General features: G+C 59.2%; 1 protein-coding gene and 1 long non-coding RNA gene across 2 annotated transcripts; one reads left to right on the top strand and one right to left on the bottom strand.

Moving 5' to 3' along the window:
* Positions 1–6,078: 6,078 nt before the first annotated feature.
* PDGFB (platelet derived growth factor subunit B) lies at positions 6,079–19,533 on the bottom strand. The gene is made up of 7 exons (XM_035344748.1): positions 18,728–19,533; positions 13,400–13,496; positions 10,903–10,986; positions 10,236–10,441; positions 8,454–8,595; positions 7,915–8,084; positions 6,079–6,747 (listed from the first exon to the last, which is right to left on the bottom strand). The coding sequence occupies exons 1-6, from the start codon at positions 18,815–18,817 to the stop codon at positions 7,948–7,950; spliced, it is 756 nt and encodes a 251-aa protein (XP_035200639.1). The 5' UTR covers positions 18,818–19,533; the 3' UTR covers positions 6,079–6,747; positions 7,915–7,947.
* Positions 19,339–19,874, top strand: LOC118177225. Its single transcript, XR_004755714.1, has 2 exons — positions 19,339–19,480; positions 19,532–19,874. It is a non-coding gene; the product is annotated as an uncharacterized LOC118177225 (long non-coding RNA).
* The last annotated feature ends 345 nt before the right edge of the window (positions 19,875–20,219 follow it).

Raw genomic sequence — 20,219 nt, 5'->3', positions numbered from 1 at the left:
GCCGAGGATCCCGCGCGGTCCCGCTCTCCCTCCCCACGCGGAAGCCCCGGCGGCCGGGCAGCCCATCGGCCCCTTCCAGACGCTGACTGAGTGTTTTTTCCTGATAGCGAGGCGTGTGTGAGTGGATGTTGCTCAGGCGAATATCCTGTTCTTGCGACGGGACGGGGACGCGGGGGGGTGGTGTTATGCCGGGATTTCGCATTCCTGGCATTCCTGCCTTGGCCGGGGATGGGAGCGCTGCAAAACAGCCCGGTGGCAGGGACCGGGCACCCGCGGGCGCGCCGAGCGTCCCCTCCATGGCTGGTGCCCTGGCGAGCCTGGGGACATCCAGCTCCGTGTCCCCATGGTGTGAGCATTGCTGATGGGCTCAGCTGCGTCTGCAGCACCCGTCCCTCAGCTCAGCCTCTTCCAGCGTGGTCCAACATGGGGACACGTGCAGGGGCTGCAGGGACTCGTCGGGTCCCTGCATCCTGCCCCTGGCCACACGTGGAGGTGAGCTGGGATCAACAGCCCGGCGGTTCCAGGCCCTGCAGCACAGCGAGCCTTTTGCTTTATTTCTTTTTCATTTTTTCCTTCATTCATTGACAGAACAAAACAAACAGGGCCAGTGCTACATCATGGTGCTTTTCCCTCCCGGCCAAAGCACGGTCCTTGGGGTCTTGCTCCTTCCAGGTGTTTGGGCTCTCCCTTCTCACAACGTGCCGCGGTTTCGTGGCTTTCTCAATGAAACGCGCGCGACGCAGCCCCACAGGCTGTTGGGGAGAAGGAGACGCCCTGGCTCTGGCCACCAGCTGCACACGTGCGCTGCTGGAAGGGGAAGGGACAGGGAGGGAAGGGGACATTGCCTCTGGTCACATGCAGAAGCCAGGCTTTGAGGAATTGAAAGCGTGTTGTATCTGCAAGATTTCAAAAAACAAAAAACCCAAAAAACGAGCGTGCTTCTGCGTTTGAGGAAGCGGCCGGCGCAGCGATGTCCCCCAGGACCGGGAAGGCTCTCGAGGGAGTCCCAGCGATGCCCTCCCCGCGGGGACACTGGGGCAGGGTCCAAAGCCCAGGGGCAGAGCCCGGCCCGGCCTTAGACCCCTACAGAAAGGGGCAGGAGTGAAACCTGAGCTCCCCGGAGCAAAGGTCCAAAGAGCAGGAGCACAAAGCTCCAGGCGCTTGAGAACTTCGCCCCTGCCGCAGCTCCAGGTCCTGGGGGTGGGAAACCCCCCCCGGCACCCCCTGTGCTCCCTGAGCATTACAGCCAAATGACTAAAGCGCTTAGGTCACTGACATGAGCTGCTTCCTTTTTTGGGCAAAGTCAAGTGTCAGAATCACAGGTTTCCTCTTTCCTTAGAACTGGGCTTTCTCGATACCACAAATCCTTCTTGCGATGCTAAAATTAAAGGGTCTGAAAGCACATGCGGAGTGTCGCAATCCCGCCGCTCCGCTCGCTGCTCTGCGTAATGCGCGGCTTGGGTAACAAACAATAGTGCTTGGAAATAGCCGGGGCCGAGATTTCCTCTTTCAGCTGCAGAATTGTTTCCTTGGCTGGTGCGTGCATAAGCCAGGTGGCAAAATGCTCGCCCCCACCAGGCTTCCTGGCAAGCGGGGGGACCTTGGGGCGAGGGCTGGAAGTGAATACAAGAAGAAGTCCCCCCCAAAAGCAGCGCCCGCTCTCCGTTAGCTTAGCTGCGCCCTCCTGCTCGGCTGCGAGCTCGCTCAGCTTCCCGACAGCCGATTCTTGCAAGACCTCAGGAACTTCCCAGGTCCATTTGCAGCCCCGTGGGTGGGAACATCAAATGTGTGGACACCGAGCACCGCGTCCAGCCAGACCCTGGCGCTGCCACCTCTCCCGCCCGGCGGTGGCACCTGGCTCTGTGCGCACACCCAGCGTGGGAAGCCGGGGCAGGTCTTCTGCTCACTCCTTCCTGGCCACAGGCTTTGAGACCCTCGGCAAAGACCTGAGGAAATCACTAAGGGCAACAATAGGTTGCGGCTCAGCCGGCGGGGCTCTCCGTGGAAAAGGGAAAATGCGTATCACGGGGAAAAACTGCAGATCCTGTTCAGCTGCTCCTTTCTGTTTCATTTAACGGAGGCGGCTGCACTGGGAAAATGCTTTATTTGGTTATGGGGCTGCTCGCATCAGCCAGGGGAGCTTTGTCCGTGCCAAACCCAAACGCAAGGAGCCAGCTCCAGTTTCAGCCCCTATGACCAGAGCCACGCCGCAGCTCATCCCTGGCGGCCCCAGGTAGACGAGGACCGGCTAACGAAGCTGCTGGCTGCTCTCACGAGCCCCATCCCTCCCTGGGCAGAAACCCGCACCCCCAGCCTTTCTCCTCGCTGCAGCGGGCTCTGATCCTGCCCTTTGTGGACCTTTTCTGGCTTGTGCATCCTCTGGGAGCACAAATTCGGGATGGGCAAAGCCGGCGTGCCACAACGCCCCTGGCCAGCCGGAGGCTTGCTGCCCCTTCGCTGTGCTGGTCAGCGCTGCCTCAGACTTTCCAGGGCAGGCTGTGCTCCGATTGCCGTGTTTTGTCCGTGGCCACCAGGTTTATGGGACACCAGGGAGGACCCCCCCTTTTTCCTCCCCGCCCCCCCCCCCAGCGCACGTTTTTTGTTTTTCTTCTTGATTAGCGGAAAAAATTCCTGAATCCATCGGGGGGGAAGGAAGGTCTTTTCTCTCTGTCTCTCTCCTCGGTCAATCAGTCAGATACAAACAATTTCCATCGTGACCGTGAAACACTTTTTCCACCGAAATAACACCTCTGCAGGCTTTAAAGGCGCAGGTCCCTTCGCAGGGCCCCTGCCTCGGGGTTCATCCATCCCCACGCTCCTTCCCCGACCTCGGCCTCAGCCACGGGGGCACCTCTCCTCCTCCGTGCTCCTGGAGCAGTTCCTCCCGCGCAGAAAACACCCGAGCAGATGTGGGAACGTGGGAGTTTCCCAGGCTGCTGGGCAAGGCGGCGATGGCCCGGCGTCCCCAGCGCGCCGTGCGAAAAACCGTCGCTGCGAGCGTTTCGACGCGGCCTGTCGGGCCACAAACCTGAATAATTGCTTGCAAACGGCTCCTCGGGCTGAGGTGGTGATTGCAAGGGGGTGGGTCCCCCCAAACCCGCTCTCATCCCAACACCCGGGCAGCTGGCGCTGTTGGAGAGCCACAAGCACCCTCCTGGCCGGGGGGACAAAAAGGGAGGGGAGCTCCTGCTTGGTTTCGTGGGGTCCTGAGGGTTCGTTTTTCCGCTGACCCTGAGATGAAAGCCGGGAGCAGCCGAGGCTGCTTGGCTCCTTGGCGCTGCCTTTTAAGAGGGGAAATTCCCGAGTCACGGCCGATTACAGCCCAGGGGGGGACACGGCTCCGCTTGGTCACGGGCTGCATGAAGGCAAGGGGTGAACAGCTGCAGGGGAGCCTGGCTGCTTTGAGAAACATTTGGTGGGCTTTTTTTTATTATTATTTTTTTCCCTAAATGGTTTCCAATTCTCCGTATTTTCCTCCCTCTGCGCATCCTGCTTGGCACGGGCAGCTCCTCCGCCCCCAGGACCCACCGGGCGCACGGACGGTGGGATGGGGCCACCGTGGGACATGTCCCCTCTCCCCCGTGTCCCTTCCCACCTTGGTGTCCCGTGGGACGTGTCCCCTCTCCCCATCACGTCCTGTCCCACGTGGTGCCACCATGGGGGCTTGAAGCTTGCCTGGCCAGAAGTGTCCTTGGAGCCACAGGACTTGGGGGGCCTGCGGCCCTGCACGCTCCTGAGCGTGGTAAAACCAGCAAAGAGCCAAGGGCCTGGTGAGGAGACTGCGGCTAACAGATTTGTAACAGGTTTGTTTTTTCCACCTGGCCTCCGGGTGAAACAGCAGGCGCTGGAAGAGCCGTGGCGATTAAAAGAGGGAGAGCTGCCACGGCTGCCCAGTTTTGGAGATCGCCCGCGGCACCGGGCGAGCCAAGCCGGCAGCCCCACGTGGAGCAAACGCTTCTCCTCAACATGCCGTGGCTCTCCCGGGGCTTCTCCCTCAAACCCAAAGCCCCGAAGCCCGGAGAGCAGCAGCTTCACCCGCCTCGCGCCCGCCTGCCAGCTGCGCAACACCTCCCTTGCTCGGGGGAAAGGGAAAAGCGGCAGCCTTTCGGAAGGAGGGAAGGACCGACGTTGTCTAGACAGTGTGACTAAGGAGGGACCGGGCCGAGTGTTTGCACAGCTTTGAAGAGTGTAAACACCGGGCCAGCTCCTTCAAAGGGGAGGAATCCGGAGATGGGATGAAAGCGCAGGGAAGTTCTGGCCGTGCCTCCGAGCGGAGCAGCTCACAAAAAGGGGACCTCTCGATAAGAAATCCCCAGCGCCTGAGTCATTTCGGAGGGCTCTGGCGGAGGGTTGCTGTGCTGCTGGCCGCAGGCAGGTGCTGGCAGGACTTTCCCAGCAGCGGGTGCTTCTCCCCGCAGCCTCGGATTAAATGTCCTGAAAATGAAACTGGAGGCACCGGGAATCCCGATCTGCCCTGCAGTGAGCCGCTTGCGCCTCTGCTGAATTGCGTTCAGTTCACAGAAAGGAAGAGAAAATGTTGCTTGAGAGGTTGGGTTTCCTTTTTTTTTTTCTTTTTTTTACAACTTTAAATACAGTTCTGAGTATAAATTAATCTTACATTAAAAAAAAAAAAAGAAAAGCCAAACAAATTAAAATAAAATAAAGCCTCACCGTCTTTACAAAGCAAAGGAAACAGAATTTGGAAGAGGAAAGCAAAGCATCTTAAGACTTGAGGGCTCGGGGCAGGAGGGAGGCAGCGCCGTGCAGCCCCTGCAGCGGTGTGAGACGTGCTCCGGGCGGGCAGGGGGCGAGGGCTGAGCCCCCCGACAACCCGCAGCAGCCCCAGGCTGTGTCTTTGCCTCCTTCCCCAGCTCCCTCCAGGTTTTTGCTCCGCCACGGTGCTGCGAGCGTGGGGAGAAGCGGCTGGTGGGGCAGCTCGAGCTCAGCTTTGTGTGCAGCTCTGCAGCACCCGGCGGGATCAGAGAGCGGGATTCCCGCGGTGCCGCTGGAAATTCCCATTGTGTGTAACAGTTCTGGTGTGTAACCTTTCTGGGGATGACTAAGGGGTGTGCAGCTGGCTCCTGCAAGCAGAGCCTTTCTCCCTCTGCCACCGCCCGCCCGGCTGTGCTCCGGGTCCTCCCCACGCTCATTTCAGTCTCGTTCCTTTCTCTACACCTGCACGGAGCCGCCCAAGGCTTGGATTGACTTCCAAGCTAAGTGGGCTTGCAACAGCCAATGGGTAAAATCCAGAAGGAATCTGAGAGGGAAAATGGGAGGGAAGAGCTGGGAGAGCCGGGGCCACCCGCAGGGCGAGAGCAATGATGGCTCGGTGCGCAGGACGCCCGCGAAGGGGTTAAACAGCTCGGGGGAATGACATGATTCTGCTCTCGGGACCACAGAGCAGGCAAGGACAGCTCGCTGAGATTAAGTCATGCTTCTAAGTTTGGCTGTTGCTGGCCTTGTTGTGCTGCCGCTTCGCCTCCTGCAAGGAAGTCGTGACGGGGGGTTGGTGGGGAGCGAGAGAAAAGGGCAACGAGACGGGGAGAGATCAGACGGGGAGGCTGCCCGTCCCGTCCCGTCCCGTCCCGTCCCGTCCCGTCCCGTCCCAGACCTCGCGGGCTCTGAGTAATGCTGCACACACAGGGCGCTTTTCTTCCAGCCCGACAGAGCTGACGCACGCGGGCCCCTCCGAGCTCCCTGCCGCTGGGGAATGAAATCCGTTTAAGAACATATATATATATATTTATATATGCATGTATAAATACACACACACACACGCAAACACATGTATAGATATACACACGTATACACGCGCACACATACGGAGCGAATTTTAAAAAATAGATCTGAGTCCGAGCCTGGAAAGTTGAGTTCTCCACCAGCATGTGCAAAGATGGCTCCCCTCGTGAGGGGCCGGGGGCGTGGAGACGAGTCTGCCGCCGTCTGCTCCTTCCCCACGATCCAAACACCTTCCAGTCAGCACCAGGAGCAGGAGGGGAAAGGGAGGGGGGGAATGCATTTGGCTTCTTGGTTTTGTTTTCGTGGTGGTGGTTGCTTTTCCTTTCTTATTTTTTTTTTTTCTGTTCCCCGAGATGTTGTGTATTTTAGTGGTTTTGGTTTTTCTTTTTTCTTTTTTAAAATAAAATATACGCACGCACGTTAAAAATATATATCTGTCCAGGTAGGGCAATAAAAGTCCTTAGTGCATTTTCCATCGTCGGCCGCCGCTCGCAGTTTGAGATATGCCTGCTTGCAAAACGTAGGTCCAGTGCAAGTGTGGATCTCCGCCGGGCCCCCCAGCCTTACCAGAAACACAAGGAGAAGGAGGAATATGCCCCTGCCTCCCTCCGCCCGTTTGTTTTTCTCCTCCCCTCGGAAGAAATTGGACCCACTTTCCTTTTCACATTTTCCATCCCGTCCTCTGGAGCAGGGGAGGCATTGTCCTGTCCTCGTCGCGTGTCGTGGCTGTCGGGGATCACGGTTTGCTTTGTACTTTGTTCTTTTCTCATATATATATATTTATATATATATGCGCTGTGCTTGTCTTTTTTTTTCTTTTTTCTTTTTCTAAAAATTTATGTCGTTAATAAATGAAAGGAGGGAGAGGCTTTGGTGGGAGAAGGTCCACTGATGGAAAGGGAAGCACCATTTGCCGCCTGAATCAGTCGTCGAGGCAGACGGACCAAGAGGAAAAGTTATCACTCCAAGGACCCCATGGGGGCAATACAGCAAATATATTAAATAAACCTGGAAGTGAAACAAAAATAGGCACGGCATTAGAGCATGTAACCCTCTGCCCCTGCGGCTCCCGTCCTCTCCCTTGTTCTTTTGACCTCCTCTATTTTTTCTCCCAGACAGCTTGAGCCAGAGCTGAAATTTGCATGGGTTTGCATCACTCGTACCCTGGGAACCTTGGGCTGGCCGGGAGGGTCCTGGGATGATCAGAGCCCTTGCGGTGCTCAGCGTGGGAATGACAATCCCAAGCCTGGCGCTCCTTGTCCCCCGATCCTGCAAGGCCACAGGGCAGAAGTCTGTAGTCTCCCAGTCCTGAGGCGAGGGACAGGAATGCAAAGTGAGTGGCCCAGGCTCACCCAAGGAGCTGCAGCAGGGCTGGAGCTGCAGAGTCACAGGCCAGGGCTTTCAGCGTTGGGCTGTGCTGCCTCCTTCCAATTTCAGCCCCCAGAGCTGTGCCCAGACTACTCTTTCTTTCTTTTCTGTGCCTTTCCCTCTCTCATGAGGAACCGGTGCTTATTTTCCTTTTGCTTGTACCAGTAAAATTCTTCTGCTGATGAGGGAACTACTCCTGTTTACACAAGTCAGGGAGAGAAGAATCAGACCCTGGCCTGACAAAGTCCAGATCTATTGCCCGAGATTCCAGTTCTCCTCTCCCTGGTATGACCTTTCTTATGCGCACGGGCTTCCTGCTAGGAGAGGGATGAACCAAAAGCATTGCTGCTTTTCCGTCTTTCTGCCAACCCAACTAATGAAAGAAAAGGAAAAGGGATCCCCAGAGCAACATTAATTCTCTGCTTTCAACGGAGAATCAATAGAGAAAGGAGAACAGAAGCTGCTGCGCAGAAGAGAAAAATAACATGGATCCCAAGGGGATTTAGGTGCAGAGAGAAGTCAGGCTTGCTGTCTGCCTTTAAGGGAGGCGAAGGGGAGGCTGAAGCCCCAGAGCAAGGCAGGGCTGCAGCACGACCCCGCTGCCTCTGCACAGAGCCATAAAGCCATAAATAGGGTGCACGTGCTGGGCCCCAGCCGTGTCCTTCCCCCTCCTGCAGCCCTGCTTTTCTCACGCCCGGGTCCTGCAGCGGCCCCGCACCGAGCAGGCGGCCGCAGCTGCGGGAAGTGTCCGAGGTGCCCTGTCCCAGGAGAACATCTCTCCCGGCTGGAAAAGCAGCTCGCTGTTACCTGCTTTGTGCTCTCTCTCCCCTGCCAGCACTTCTATGCTACGAGGATTTCTTTCAGCACTTTCTTATCGTTGACATGCTTGTACTTCTTGTGTTTTCTCTTCTGTGCTGGCGGCCGGCGTACCCGCTTCCTCTGCGAGACTGCGGCTGTGGTGAACGACGGTGACAGGCCTGCCAAAACAGAGGGGAGAGAGTACAGCGAGGGGACACCGGGTCATGTTGAAATATCTTTCCCCACACGCTGTCAACAAAGAGCTCTGCAATCTTCTGTTTTTCTCTCTCTCGCCCTCTGCTCTCCCCAGCCTTTTCCCATGATGTCCTTCTCCTCACCCCTCACCTTCCCCTCCTTCCTTTCCCCCGGTGTCAGCCCTTTGCTGGCAGGCAGACATCCTGGGAAGTGCCCTCAGGCTGGTATGAACCAGCAGAGGCCCGTGGGATCCCCCGGAACTAAGCAGATTTAAGCCAGCGGAGGGCTCGTTCCCCCCTCCCCAGCCCCTCTTCTCACGCCTGGCTCCGCGCCACGCATGCCAGGATCCTTACGTTTCTGCTCGCGTGGCGCTGGCCGGCTGCTCCTGGGGGGCTGGCGGGACACCGCTTCACACCGGCACTGCACGTGATCCTCCAAAGGCACGACGACTTTTTTGAATTTTGGCTTCTTCTGGACAAATTCGATCTTGTTCACCTATGTGGAAGAGAGGTGCAGCCGAGAGATGAACACAGCTGTAGCTCCGACTCTGTGAAAATAATCAGCGTCCGTGCGTGCTGGCTCCCTTCCTAAAGGGGCAGGAGGCAGTTTATGGAGCACGGGTCAAGGCCAGGGGTGGTGTGTGCGGGAGCTAATTTTGCACACACCGGCAGCGAAGCCCTAAACCAGGCAAACTTGGATGTGACTGGTTGTTTCCCCCGCTCCTAGCTTGTTACCGCTGGTGGTGGGGAGAGGGATGGGGGCTGACCACAAGCAGAGGCACGGGACGTGCGGAGCCTGCTGGCCTCTTTCTGACAGCCAGGATGGTGGGGACCTGAATTAATCGCCAGAATTAATTGCCGCAGGGTCTCGCAGGAAGGGCAAAAGGAGAACAGCTCGGGCTTGATGTAAGCAAACACTGCTTCAGCAGGCCTGTCTGAATTTGTCTCCGGCTCCTTAATAACTCGCAGGGCTGCAGCCCTCAGCTCCGTGTTTCAGGGGGAAGGCGGTGCTCTGGAAATTCCCTCGGACTCTCCACCAGTGCTGACTCAGAGGGAAGGCTCACGGCTCCGCATCCCACCGCAGGGCACGCGCTGCCTAGGGGGTCCTCCCACTCCAGCAGCGGCCGGGCCTGACCCCGTTCGCCTTATCTAACGAGACCACAGTCCCCGAAGTGCTCCGCGAGCTATAAATACTTGCTCTGCTGCGCCTCTGGGACTGAATTCCTCTAAACCCACTGCCCCAGCAGCATCCCTCAGCAGCACCGCGGCAGCCAGGCTGTTTATCTTTCCTTGAAAGCCCACTCCACACGCTTCAGACCACACGCTGCTCGCTAGACAAACACTTCCAGCCAAACAATAGAGAGACCTCTGTCCTCAAAGAAACCATTTCCAGGTCACTTTTTCTGGCTGGCTTTTGACCTCTCGCTTGCTTTTTCCACAAAAACAACTCCTGCTCCCCCCAAGTTTTCCCCTCATTCAGCCTGGCTTTTCTGAGAAAGGAATTTCCTGACGAAAAGGGCTGCGTGAACACAACCTCTCCCGGCCAACCCCTGCCGCCTGCCTGGGGGAGTCTCTCTTTCGGCTCGGGCAGAGGGTTAGCGCGGGATGAGTATTATTTTTAAACAAGCTGTCTGGGAGGAAGCTGTGAGAAGATCACTGTCAGCGGAGGGGCGGGCAGGATCGGAGCAGGAGGTTAGCCGTCAGGTGTCTGCTCGCTGCTGGACCGGGTCAGGGGGTAACCGTGGGGCTGGGGTAAGAGGAGAAGCTGCTTCAGTGCCTTCAGCGCAGCAGCTGGGGGATTGGAGCGCTGACACCACAGGCCCTCGGTATTTTGCATCAAAACCAGCTCGTGCAGTGAACAAGTCCTGGTTCTCCTGCTCTAACGCAGACGAGGCTGCCTCGAGCCGCAGAAATAGCAAGGGCGGTGGCGTGGAGCTGCAGCTGGGGACGGAGCCCTGCGGCACCGCTGCGGTGACAGTCCCCAGCTGCTGGACAGCACCAGCCCTCCCGCGGACGTCACCGTGGACAACGCGGGAGAAGGAGGGCGTCAGGGAACAGGCAGCTGGGACCCGCCGGGGTTTGGGGTTTTGGGGGAGCTCTGTGGGAGGAGGGAGAAGCGGGAGGCATTCCTCTCACCTGGACGTGCCGGACGCGGATCTGCGTGGGGCGACACTGCACGTTGCGGTTGTTGCAGCAGCCGGAGCAGCGCTGCACCTCCACGCAGGGCGGCCACACCACGAAGTTGGCGTTGGTGCTGTCCACCATGGTGCGGGAGATTTCGAAGACCACCGCCCGCGTCTTGCACTCCGCGAGGACAGCTGGCTCTGCCGCTGCCAGAGCATCTGCGGAGGGCCCGGAGAAGGAGGGAGGATGAAACGGGCTGTGCAGCTGTCAGCGGCCCGCTGCAGCCACCTCCAGCGACCCTGCACGGCTCTACCACACACACACACTTCTTTCCCCTTCGCCCACCCACCCAGATCCCTCCCTGGACACAAGGTAGAGGAGGGCCCCCAGCAATACGACGCTCCTCACCACGGCAGGAGACGACAGCTCTTCAGAGCAAATCAGCACCGCGGGGAGAGCCAAAGCACAGCAACCTGCAGAGCTCCAGACTCCTCCTGCCCTGCTGGGGTGTCACACCCAGCTCCCACGTGAGCCCCAGGCCCTTTTTCCCGTCTGTCCACACCTCTACGTGCACAGCAACCTCTACCCCAACACAGGCACTCCGCACATGTACCTGCAGCCCCCTGCTGCTGCCCAGGCAGTGACCCAGCAGCCACGAGGTGCAGCACCCCACACTCACCCAGGCTTCGTCTCTCTCGAGCCAGGGATGCAGGGTTTTGACCGGGATGAGTTGCATTCAGGTCCAGGCTGGAGCTGTCCTCCTCTGCAAAGGGAAGGACACGACCTGATAGCAGCGGGCAGGGGCAGGAGGAGAAGGCAGACGCCTGTGCTCTGCTCAGCAGGTGAAGTGCAGGGATGAGGGACGAGCCCGTGCCCCCAGATATCACACGAGGTAGAAATCCAGCAGCAAGGTCACAGAGATTTGGGGCTTGCTCTTTGCTCAGTACACGGTTCAAAGGAACAACCCTGTTGTGAACGAGGGGTCTGTCTCCCAGCCCGCACCCCCAGCCAGTGTTACAGCAGCAGAACTCAAAGCGGAGCTGAAGTGGCCGGTTTTCCCCTCTGCTGGACCGCGGGAGCTGGAGGTAGCTCGGCGAGCGACGGGAGAGGAAGGCAGATAGCATTGAGCCCAGCTCCGAGCAGGTCCCTCCCGCCCCGCGGCTTTTTCCCATAGGAAGTGCTGAATGGAGAAATGCCCACGGTCCCCACGGAGCACTCGGCCGCGCAGCCCCTCCTGAGCCGCGGACAATGGCCGCGCTCGGAGATAGCTCCCACCCAGCCACAGCTCCTTCCTTCTCCGGCCTGCTTTAGCAGCTGAAGGAAGCTGAATGGACGTCAGCATCAAGGGAGCAATTTTCTTAAAGGGAATTTGGGGCCAGGGGAAGATCTCTGCTTATCAGATGCGTGGTGGAGCAGACTTCCCATCCCTATCATCTCCCATCCCTCTTCCTCAGCCCTGTCCGAGCGCGGCCCGCTACCGGGAGAGCAGGGACTTTGCTCTCAGCTCCGAAGCCGCTGCTGAAGGATGTGGGATGCGTGCACGGAGGCTGCATGCACGGGGAGGAATCGTGTCCGTGCAGTCAGCCTCAAGCGGGGTTGTTTTGCCAATGCGCAGCTTCCACGCAGGGCAAGCAGACGGCGATGATGGGTCTCTATCTGAGGCCAGAGGGGATCCACGGGGAGCAGCAGAGACAGCTTCACAGCACCACGCTGTGCCCCTGGCCAGTCCCTCCTCGCTGGGACCTGAAGTGAAACCGGTGACCCAAAGCTCTCCAGCCTGCTGCCGTAGCCCTGGGCTTTCCACGCCAACAAGGGAGCCCTGCTTTATTTCTCGGCCTTGAGGGCAGCTGGGAGCTGCGATAGAGATGTATCTGTTCCTTGGGCACCGGGAGATGACAGACTGCACGCATCTTCCCCACCCCTCCATCCTGCTCCGCCTGGCACGCCGTCAGGCGAGGGTGGGGGCTGCCTTTTGCGCAAAGGTTAAAGCGATGAGAGGGGAGGGAGGGAAAAAAATAGCAACAACTGTTGACTCGAAACAAATCTCCTATTGAAAACCGGGTCCCTCCCTCGCCAGGTTGTCCTTCTACACCCTGGGTCGGCGCTGAAGAGGCTTGGGGTGGGGGGACCGGCCTGGGACAATCCGGCAGGGCTAATTTTGGAAATTGCCCCATTGTGCGGCTGGTGGGCGAGGAGGAGGGAGCGGGCGAGGGCAGGGAGCGGCCGTGGCGGTGCTGGGGAGCCTCGTCGCCTCTTTCTAAGGCAAACAATAGCAGAACGCAGCTGGTGCCCTCCCCCTCGCGTTCCCCCCCTGCCCCTCCAGGGCCGTTTTGAAAGGCAGCGGGAATGCTTTTGAGACTGCGCCAGTGGTTGGACTGGCATAGGAAACAAAAGCAGGAAATTCTGTTCCCCCGTAGATAGTGTCTCGGCAAGGATTACAAAGCTCCAAACAGACAAAACACGAGAGAGAAGGCGAGCTGGGGGGGCCGGGGGACGACGGGCGGGAGCAGGGTTAGAATAGAAAGGAATTTGCTCTGAAGAGACCGTTTATAAATAAATTCCTGGGCCAGCCCAGCCGCCGTGGCGCGTGCTCCAATTCCCACACGTGCCGACCCCTCCGCGCTTCGCCGCTCCGGCCGCCCTCTGCGCCAAGTGACCCCGCGGCACCGCAGCCCCCGGGGCTCTTATCTCGGGGCAGGAGGTGAGGCAACGCGACCCGCGGCCGGCCTGACTTCGCCCCTGGGCACGTGGCCTCTCCTGCAAGCTGAAGCGGAGAACCCGCTCAGCCCCCTTCTCCTCCGTCAGCCTATTTCCACCTCTCGCTTCTCTGCCTCCTGGGCTGACCCTCGGCCAACTCGAGCCCTGCTGCCTGTGCACCTTGCGGGCTGGAAACTTCTGATTCCTGTTCTATGCCCTCACCTCGCCCATCTCTTATCGTTCCTCTGTGCCCCACGTAGGCCGGGCAGTTAGGAGGAGATCCAAAAAACGCATCTACTTGCCTAACTCCCGTGGGCTTCATGGGGACCGGGGGTGTAGATGCCCAGGTCGTGGGCCCTGAGTGGTTTACAGCGGGGTCTGCTGGTGGTGGGACTGCTGGAAAACAGACTGCCCTTTTTTCCCACCCCCCCAAAGAGTTAAGAAAAATAAGAGGAGTGTTTGGTGACGAGGAGATTTACCTACGGAGTCTATCCGCAGGGCACGCTGGAGGTCGCTGATGGAGCGCACTGAGCTGCCACCCAAAATCTCATAAATGTCTTCGGGTATCGGGTCCCCCTGCCAGATGACAAGAAAAAAAAGGAGAAAAACAAGCGTTAGAGGGGGGATCTGCAAACGATGCATCACAGAGAGGGAGCGGGGGGAACTGAAGGTGCACGGGGGGAGGCACGGCAGAACCGGGGAAACGCACGCTCACGAAAGCAGGAGCCCCAAACCCGAGCAGCAGCAAGGGAGCCCCTCTCGCCGCCTCTCACGAAGCAGTTGGTAGACCAAAAAAAAGCAAGTAAATGCCTGAGCTCCACGGTAAAGCCCTGAACGCGATGCGAGCAGGCAGCAAGGCTTCCTTCTCCGGTGCCGTATGACTTCTGCAGGTGGCCTCTCATTCCTGCTGCCTGCAGTACAGGCGTTTTAACAGACTTCCCTTACGCTATCAGATAAAACCTTCCCAATATTTCCCTCTGTTATGAAACTCCCTCGCGGGCTTTGTGAGATTATCGTGTGCATGTGCGTGTGCGTGCGCGTGTTTTCAAACCACAGCGGCCCAATAATATCCAGCATTTGCATACTCTTAAAAAAAAAAAAAAGAAAAGCTGGGGGGGGTGGAGAGGGAGATTGACCTTCGCAGCTGAGCTCGCTGCTCCGGTATGAGCCCGCGGCGAAACCGCAAACGCCGCCGGGAGGACATGAAAGGCTGCTGGGGGTGGTGGGCCGCGGGGCTGGCTTGGATGGCAAAAAAGCACCTGGGAGCTTGGGGGACACTGGGTGCGGGTGCCAGAAACCTGAAGTAACGAGGTTTGTACACGTCGGGTGGCGCAGGCAGGTGCAACGCCATCAGTCTCTTGGGAATCTCACGCTGGCACCTGCCTCGAATTGGTCCCGGTGGCAGCACTTAGCGCGACTACAAAGGAGTCGTGTGGGAAAGCAAGCACTGATTAAACCGTACTTCCGAGAGGCTAGGAAGAGAGACGGGGAGAGCACTGGCCGGAGTGTTTGCTCAGCTCCTGGCTCTCTTCATTCAGGGCTACTCATGCGGAAAAGCTGCTCTTTCAGCCGGGTGCGGGATGCCGCCGGAGGCGCAGCCCCAGGCCGTGCCCTGTAACTGAGAGGAGAGCTTGGCTCGCTCGTGAACCGCCGGGATTTTCGTGTGGGTTTTTTACAGGCACTTGGTGGCACGTGTGTGGTCCCTCCGGCACACAGCTATTCCTTCCCCGCCGGGGCTCAGCGCAGAGCATTTCCTTTCTGCTCCGAGGCGAGGCAAAGCAGCAGGCGGGTGGCTAAGCGTTGGCTTTTGGGCACTGGGGGTTTTCACTGGAAGAGTGATGGGTGCACAGTGAGAACCGCGTGTGCTTCAGGGCTCGCTGAGGAGCTGCGAAATGAAGATGCCTTCTGACAACCCCCGTGGCGCAAGGAAGAGGTGGGACCGCACGGTAATTCCCAGCACTCATGGCCACGGCTGGGTGCTGGGTGCTGAAACGCGGGCGTTTTGGCGTTTGCACCTGTCAGCCCAGCGCATCTGCGTACACACGCCGCTGTGCATGGATGCCCCTGCTCCTTCCTGATACTTAATACGTGTAGGAAATGGGACTTTTATTTTAAACTCTGGCACCCGCCGGGGGAGAGCGTGGGCAGGTGTTACGAGACTCGGTGGCTCTGGAGACGAGCCGGGAGCTGTCACCTTGCTAAGGGAGCAGGGGGAGGAAGCAGAGAGGAATCAGGGGTGGCGAAGGCAGGCCCCGGGGAGCTGGATTGCTGGGCACCGCCTGCAGGAACGAGCTCCACTCCCTGCTCACGGCAGCGTTTTAGGTGCCGATTTCTCTCCCGTGGCAGATACTATCAGCATGGCTACGGCGCATCCGCAGCCCACACGGCTCACAATCCTATCCTCCTCCCCGGGGGCTGTGCGGCAGCTCTGCCGCTGACATCTGCGAGCCTGGGAAGCTCCTTCCTTCCCCCCCCCCGCTGCAGAACTGCGCCCAAGAGGCAGCTAGGCAGACGTGAGCTGCGGCTTGTCCCTTTGTCCCTGCTCCCTTTGGCCTCTGGAAGAGCAGCCTCGGGCCTGGGAGGCTCGGGGCATTGCACGCACCCGGCCCGGGGGCACTTGGTGGGGAAGCGGAGGTCCACCGGGCTCCTCCACCGGGTGCCATGGGGTCAGAAGGTGGGGAGCAGTGCAGGAGGTGGGACCCCCGGCAGCACAGCCCAAGCCGCTGGTGCTTTTCCTGCTTAGCAACTCTTCTGGGGTTATTTGTCTAACGCAGGTTAACAATCTCCTTTTTTAACTGCGCGGCAGATCAAAGAAGACTTTTGTCTCAATGGACTCCTGGCTGGCTGTCAAGTGCCCCAAGGCCTGGCCTCGTATTCCTGCGAGGCCGCTGAATTCCTAGAAGAAAGCGAGTTTGTTTTTCCCTCCCTCCTTCTGCCCCCAGTGCCTGGCTCTCCCCCGAACTGCACCCGCAGGGACGTCCCCTCCCTTCTCCTGGTGCCACGGCACGTCTCGCAACAAGCAGCAGAGCCCTGGGCAGGTTGTGGGTGCGAGGCCGGGGCCTCACGGGGTGGCAGCTTTGCCTCCCTCCTCCCAGACATCAGCAGCCTGGGCTGTTGCAAACCCATGCACGCACGGCGGTGCCCTGCCATGAGCCCGTGCCGCCCTACGTCACTGTCCCCATGCCCGCGCAATCTCCCAGAATCGGCCTCGCCCCTCGCCCCACCACCTCCGGAGCTTTCTGCCATTGTAGGATTTCGAACACTGGGGAAGCTGAAAGCTCTGATTCAAGAGTTGCAGGGTCCTGCCCGATGGCACAGCACCTCCCCTGCTAGCAGAGGTGATGTGGAGAAAGCAGCCAAGGATGCTCCCGAGGCGAGGGCTCCTCCAGCCCTCTCTTCTTTGGGTGGTGTGCCTACAGACCTACGTGGGACTGCACCAGGAGGGCAGGGCGGTAGCGCTGCTGGCCTAGGGCAGGGCAGCACCCAGCTCCTCCGCCCAGGAGAGAGGACTTTCCTGAGCATCTCCACGCTGACCGCAGCAGGGCTTCTTGGCAGCGGGGTCTGGAGTGATCAGCCAGGCAAAAAATAAAATAAATCATACAAATAGCATTTTTTAATGCTGAAGCTGACAGGGAGCCACTGCAGGCAGCACCGACCACTGAACACAGCACAGGGTCTTCTGTCGGAGGACCACGCATGCAGCGACAACCCTCCTCACAAGAACCCCTTCCACGTGAGATGACAGCTGACATTTTGCTTCCTTCAAAGCGTCAAACCTAAGGTTTGATCTAGCCCCCGTTCCTAAAACACAGCCAGATTTTCCCCTCCCCTCCTTTCCCCTTTACAAGGCAGCGGCCCGCTGTGTGCCGGCAGCACCGCAGGAACGGCTGTCCTTCCCTCCTGCTGCCACGCATCAGCTGATGGCGAGAGGCACACGCACGACTTGCCTCCTCGCTGCCTCCACGACACCCAAAGGCATTGTCCCTCTGGTTACCAGCCTTCCTGGCTTCCCCGATCTGTCCTTGCCACTGCCCGATGCTCGCAGGAGCCCCGCAGGCTCCCACCGGGAAGGGGCACAGCGGGGCCGTAAGCGAGCGCCCGGCCGCACCCCATTCTTTGGGAATTCCAGAAAGCCCTGCCAACAGGGCTTCACCCAGGCAAAGCCACGCCTGGCTCAGCCCATCTCTGTAAATGTTGCAAGGCAACTATTGCAGCCCGCGGGGCGAATGCAAATCGCTCCGCATCCTCGCTTCCCAACTGGCAAATACCTTCCCGCTGAGGCGCGCGCTCCCTCCCGCTGGACGGGCTCCAGGGCCCTCCAGCTCCAGGTGGGTGTGATGGAAGAGGGAGAGAGACTCGGGAGACTCCATCTCAGATCGCTGCGGATCGGGGCGAGCTGGTGGTGCTCCTGCCGAGCCTTCGCCGGGACCTTCAACCCCCTGGGCAGGGGTGCAGACCCCCTTTGGAGGATGCAGCGTGGTCGGGGTCAAGCCGTACCCCTGGTGCAACGGGGGCATGCCACCCTTGGGGTGGATAAGGAGACTGGCTGCAGGTAGCAGCATCGTCTCAAGCGGGAACCTTCGCGGTTCTCCAGTGGAATGATGAATATCGCTATTCCTCCCAAGAAACCTAGTGGTCAGAGCCAGAAGCCCCAAACTCTAACCCTACCCGACTGTCCTGTGGCTGTGCGGTGTTTTAACGCGGTTACAGCACACAGCAGCAGCGCCCTGGGATCAGACACATCTTCACCCAGCGCCAACCATAGCTGATGCTTGATGCTGCACGGGAGAAGCCACCCACGGAGGAAATGCCATCCTCTGCCCAAAACAAACATAACCACTGGGCAGCCCACAGCTCTGACTGCTTCCCCTTGCGGCTTGGGCAAGGGCAAAGTGGGCCCGTGAGGAGGCGATGCCACGCTCCGCACCCGGCGCCTTCCCCGCCGCCCACGAGCGGGGCTGCCTGAAAATGGGGAAGGAAGAGGCAAGACGCGATGCAAAGGGAGGAAAGTTTTGGTGGAAGGAGATTTCCTGCCTCTGACAGCAGCCGAGCTGCAGATCCGACACACGGCTCGGTCGCCTCGGGTAGGGCTGCGGTGGGAACCGAGCGCCGTGGCAGGCTGCGAGGGGGCTTCGCGCTCCCGTTAAATTCTGCATGCGATCAGACGGCGAGCCCTGGCTGCAGGATTTGGGGTCCTGCAGCTCTTTTTTCCCTGTCCGCGGTTCCGAGAGGGGAAAGGCAGGAGAAGCGGCTGTGGGAGGGAAGGAGGCTGCGAGCTGCAGGTGGGGGACTGGCGTCTGCCCTTCGTTCAAGCCCACCTTGGTGCCCACCTGCGTCCCCAGGGGTGCGTGTGGCAGGGGCGCGATGGCATGCAGGACCCATCCCCGTGACAGAATCTCCCCACACCCCTTTTTTTTTTTCGCCCCCTCGGCTACCCCCTGCTTGCCATCCAGTCAAGCGGGGGGCGTGCGCATCCCCTCACAGCAGCCCCTTCCCCGCACCTCACCCCCGTGCAGCACCACCCCGTTCCCTCACGGCCAGGCACCACGCCGACACACTGGGGCCAAACCCGGCTCCCCCCGAGCCCGGCCGGGCACCCTCCGTTCCCCGGGGGGGGCTCGGGGCGGCCCCTCCGCGCCCCGCCGAGGGGAGGCGGCGGGCGGCCGCGCCTGAGGGCCGGGGGCTGCCCGCCATTAGCCGGCACCGCCTCGCCCCGCCCCGCCCCGGCCCCGGCCCGCCGGGCTCCTGCTCCCCCCTCCGCCCGCCCCGAGCCCCCTCGGCACCTGCGGGGGGCTCAGCCCACTCACCTCCAGGCGGGCCAGGGGCAGGGAGAGGACGAACGCCAAGAGCACGCCGAAATTCATCCCGGCTTCAGGCCCCGCCGGCTGCGGGCACATGGACGGAGAGCCCCGGCAGGCAGGGAAGCGCTGGAAGCTGACAGCCCCCCGCGGCGGCCCGGCCTCAGGCTCCGCGCGTCCCCATCGCCCCTCGGCGCTGCGGGAGCTCTGCGAAGAGGGGCGAGGGGACTGAGGAGGGTCTCGGTGGCTCCTCGGCCGCTTTGCTATCTCATAAGGCGGCTGGGGACAAGCCGCGGCCCCTCCAGGTGACGGGCATCCAAGGGTCCGCGTCCCCCCGTGCCGCCGGCGGTGCCTCGGTGGCTGCTCCTCTACCAGGTGGTCCGCATGCTATTGCTCCTCTCGGTCGTCTTCCTTTTTTAAATGCATGCGTGTTTAAGGAGAAAAGCTTTTGCAGACCGGTAGCGACGCCTCAGTGTTCTTAGCGGGGGGAAAAAAATATGCACGGAGTAATAATAATAATAATAATAATAATAAACTTTCCCAAAGTTTGGTGCCAAATCCAAAAATCAAATCTTCCTCGATGTCCCCTTCTTTTTTCTCTTTTTAAATGCTCTTTTTCTTCCTCGCGCCTTCTCGTTTTCTTCGAGAAAAGTTGCAAGCTGGATTTCTTCCCCTTAGGTTAAGCGCTGGCTTTGGTGCCTTCTGTTCCACAACGCTGGCAGCAGGCTTGGCCGCGAGGTTTTGCTTTGGTTTTGGAGACAGGTGAGAGCAAATGCCTGGGTTTGGTTTGGTTTGTTTTTTTTTTTGCTCCAGACTGCGCCTGTGTGCGTGCGTGCGCTGAGCCTTGACAAGCCTCAGAGCCCTGCCGCCTCCCGCACCCTGCTGCAGCAAGAGAGGAGAAAACCGACAAGGTGAAATGCAATGGGAGGAGAGCGAGCCGGTGGATCTTTATTTTAGTCTGCGAGCTGAAAGAGAGACTAAACTGGCACTCGGGGCTGCTGCTTTTATAAAGGAGAGATGGGTGGAGCATAACTTGCCATCCTCCTCTTGGCCGGGTATCAAGGCGAAAAATCTAGCGAGGGAGCAGCAGCTCCTCGCTGACAAAATAAAAGTGTGTTAATTTGAATGATTAATTAATTAAAAATGGCTAACGCTATAATATTCCTTGTAAAGTGGCTTGGATATCGCGTGAGGAACGGGGACAGAAATTCCTTCCTCCTCAGCCAGAGATAAGAGAGGAGTTCCCAGCACGGGAGTTTATTTTTCTCGCCCCAGGTTCTCGCTGTTGCAGTCAGGAGCCCGTATTCCTCAGCTCGCCTCGCGTCCTTCCCTTGCAACACTTGCTCCGGGGAGAGATACGGCTTTAATAGCTTGCATCTCTTTGTGTGCAGAAAGAGGGGAGAAAAAAAAAAAGAAGAAGAAAGAAACGGAGAAATTTAAACATTGCTACAAGGCAATCTGGTGTTGCACGTGGCACCGGGAGGTGTTTTTCTGTGTGATT

Source organism: Oxyura jamaicensis, chromosome 1 (assembly GCF_011077185.1).
Source record: "Oxyura jamaicensis isolate SHBP4307 breed ruddy duck chromosome 1, BPBGC_Ojam_1.0, whole genome shotgun sequence".
Classification (NCBI taxonomy): Eukaryota; Metazoa; Chordata; class Aves; order Anseriformes; family Anatidae; genus Oxyura; species Oxyura jamaicensis.
The sequence above is the reverse complement of the archived record's forward strand: the minus strand, read 5'-3'. Positions and strand labels throughout refer to the sequence as shown.

Excerpts from the sequence above, each read along its gene's own strand:
- PDGFB (XM_035344748.1), bottom strand. The coding sequence starts at position 18,817 with ATGTGCCCGCAGCCGGCGGGGCCTGAAGCCGGGATGAATTTCGGCGTG. Across the intron at positions 13,497-18,727 it reads TGCCCCTGGCCCGCCTGGAG|GGGGACCCGATACCCGAAGA; the intron begins GTGAGTGGGCTG and ends GTCATCTGGCAG. Across the intron at positions 10,442-10,902 it reads TCGAGAGAGACGAAGCCTGG|ATGCTCTGGCAGCGGCAGAG; the intron begins GTGAGTGTGGGG and ends GGCCCTCCGCAG.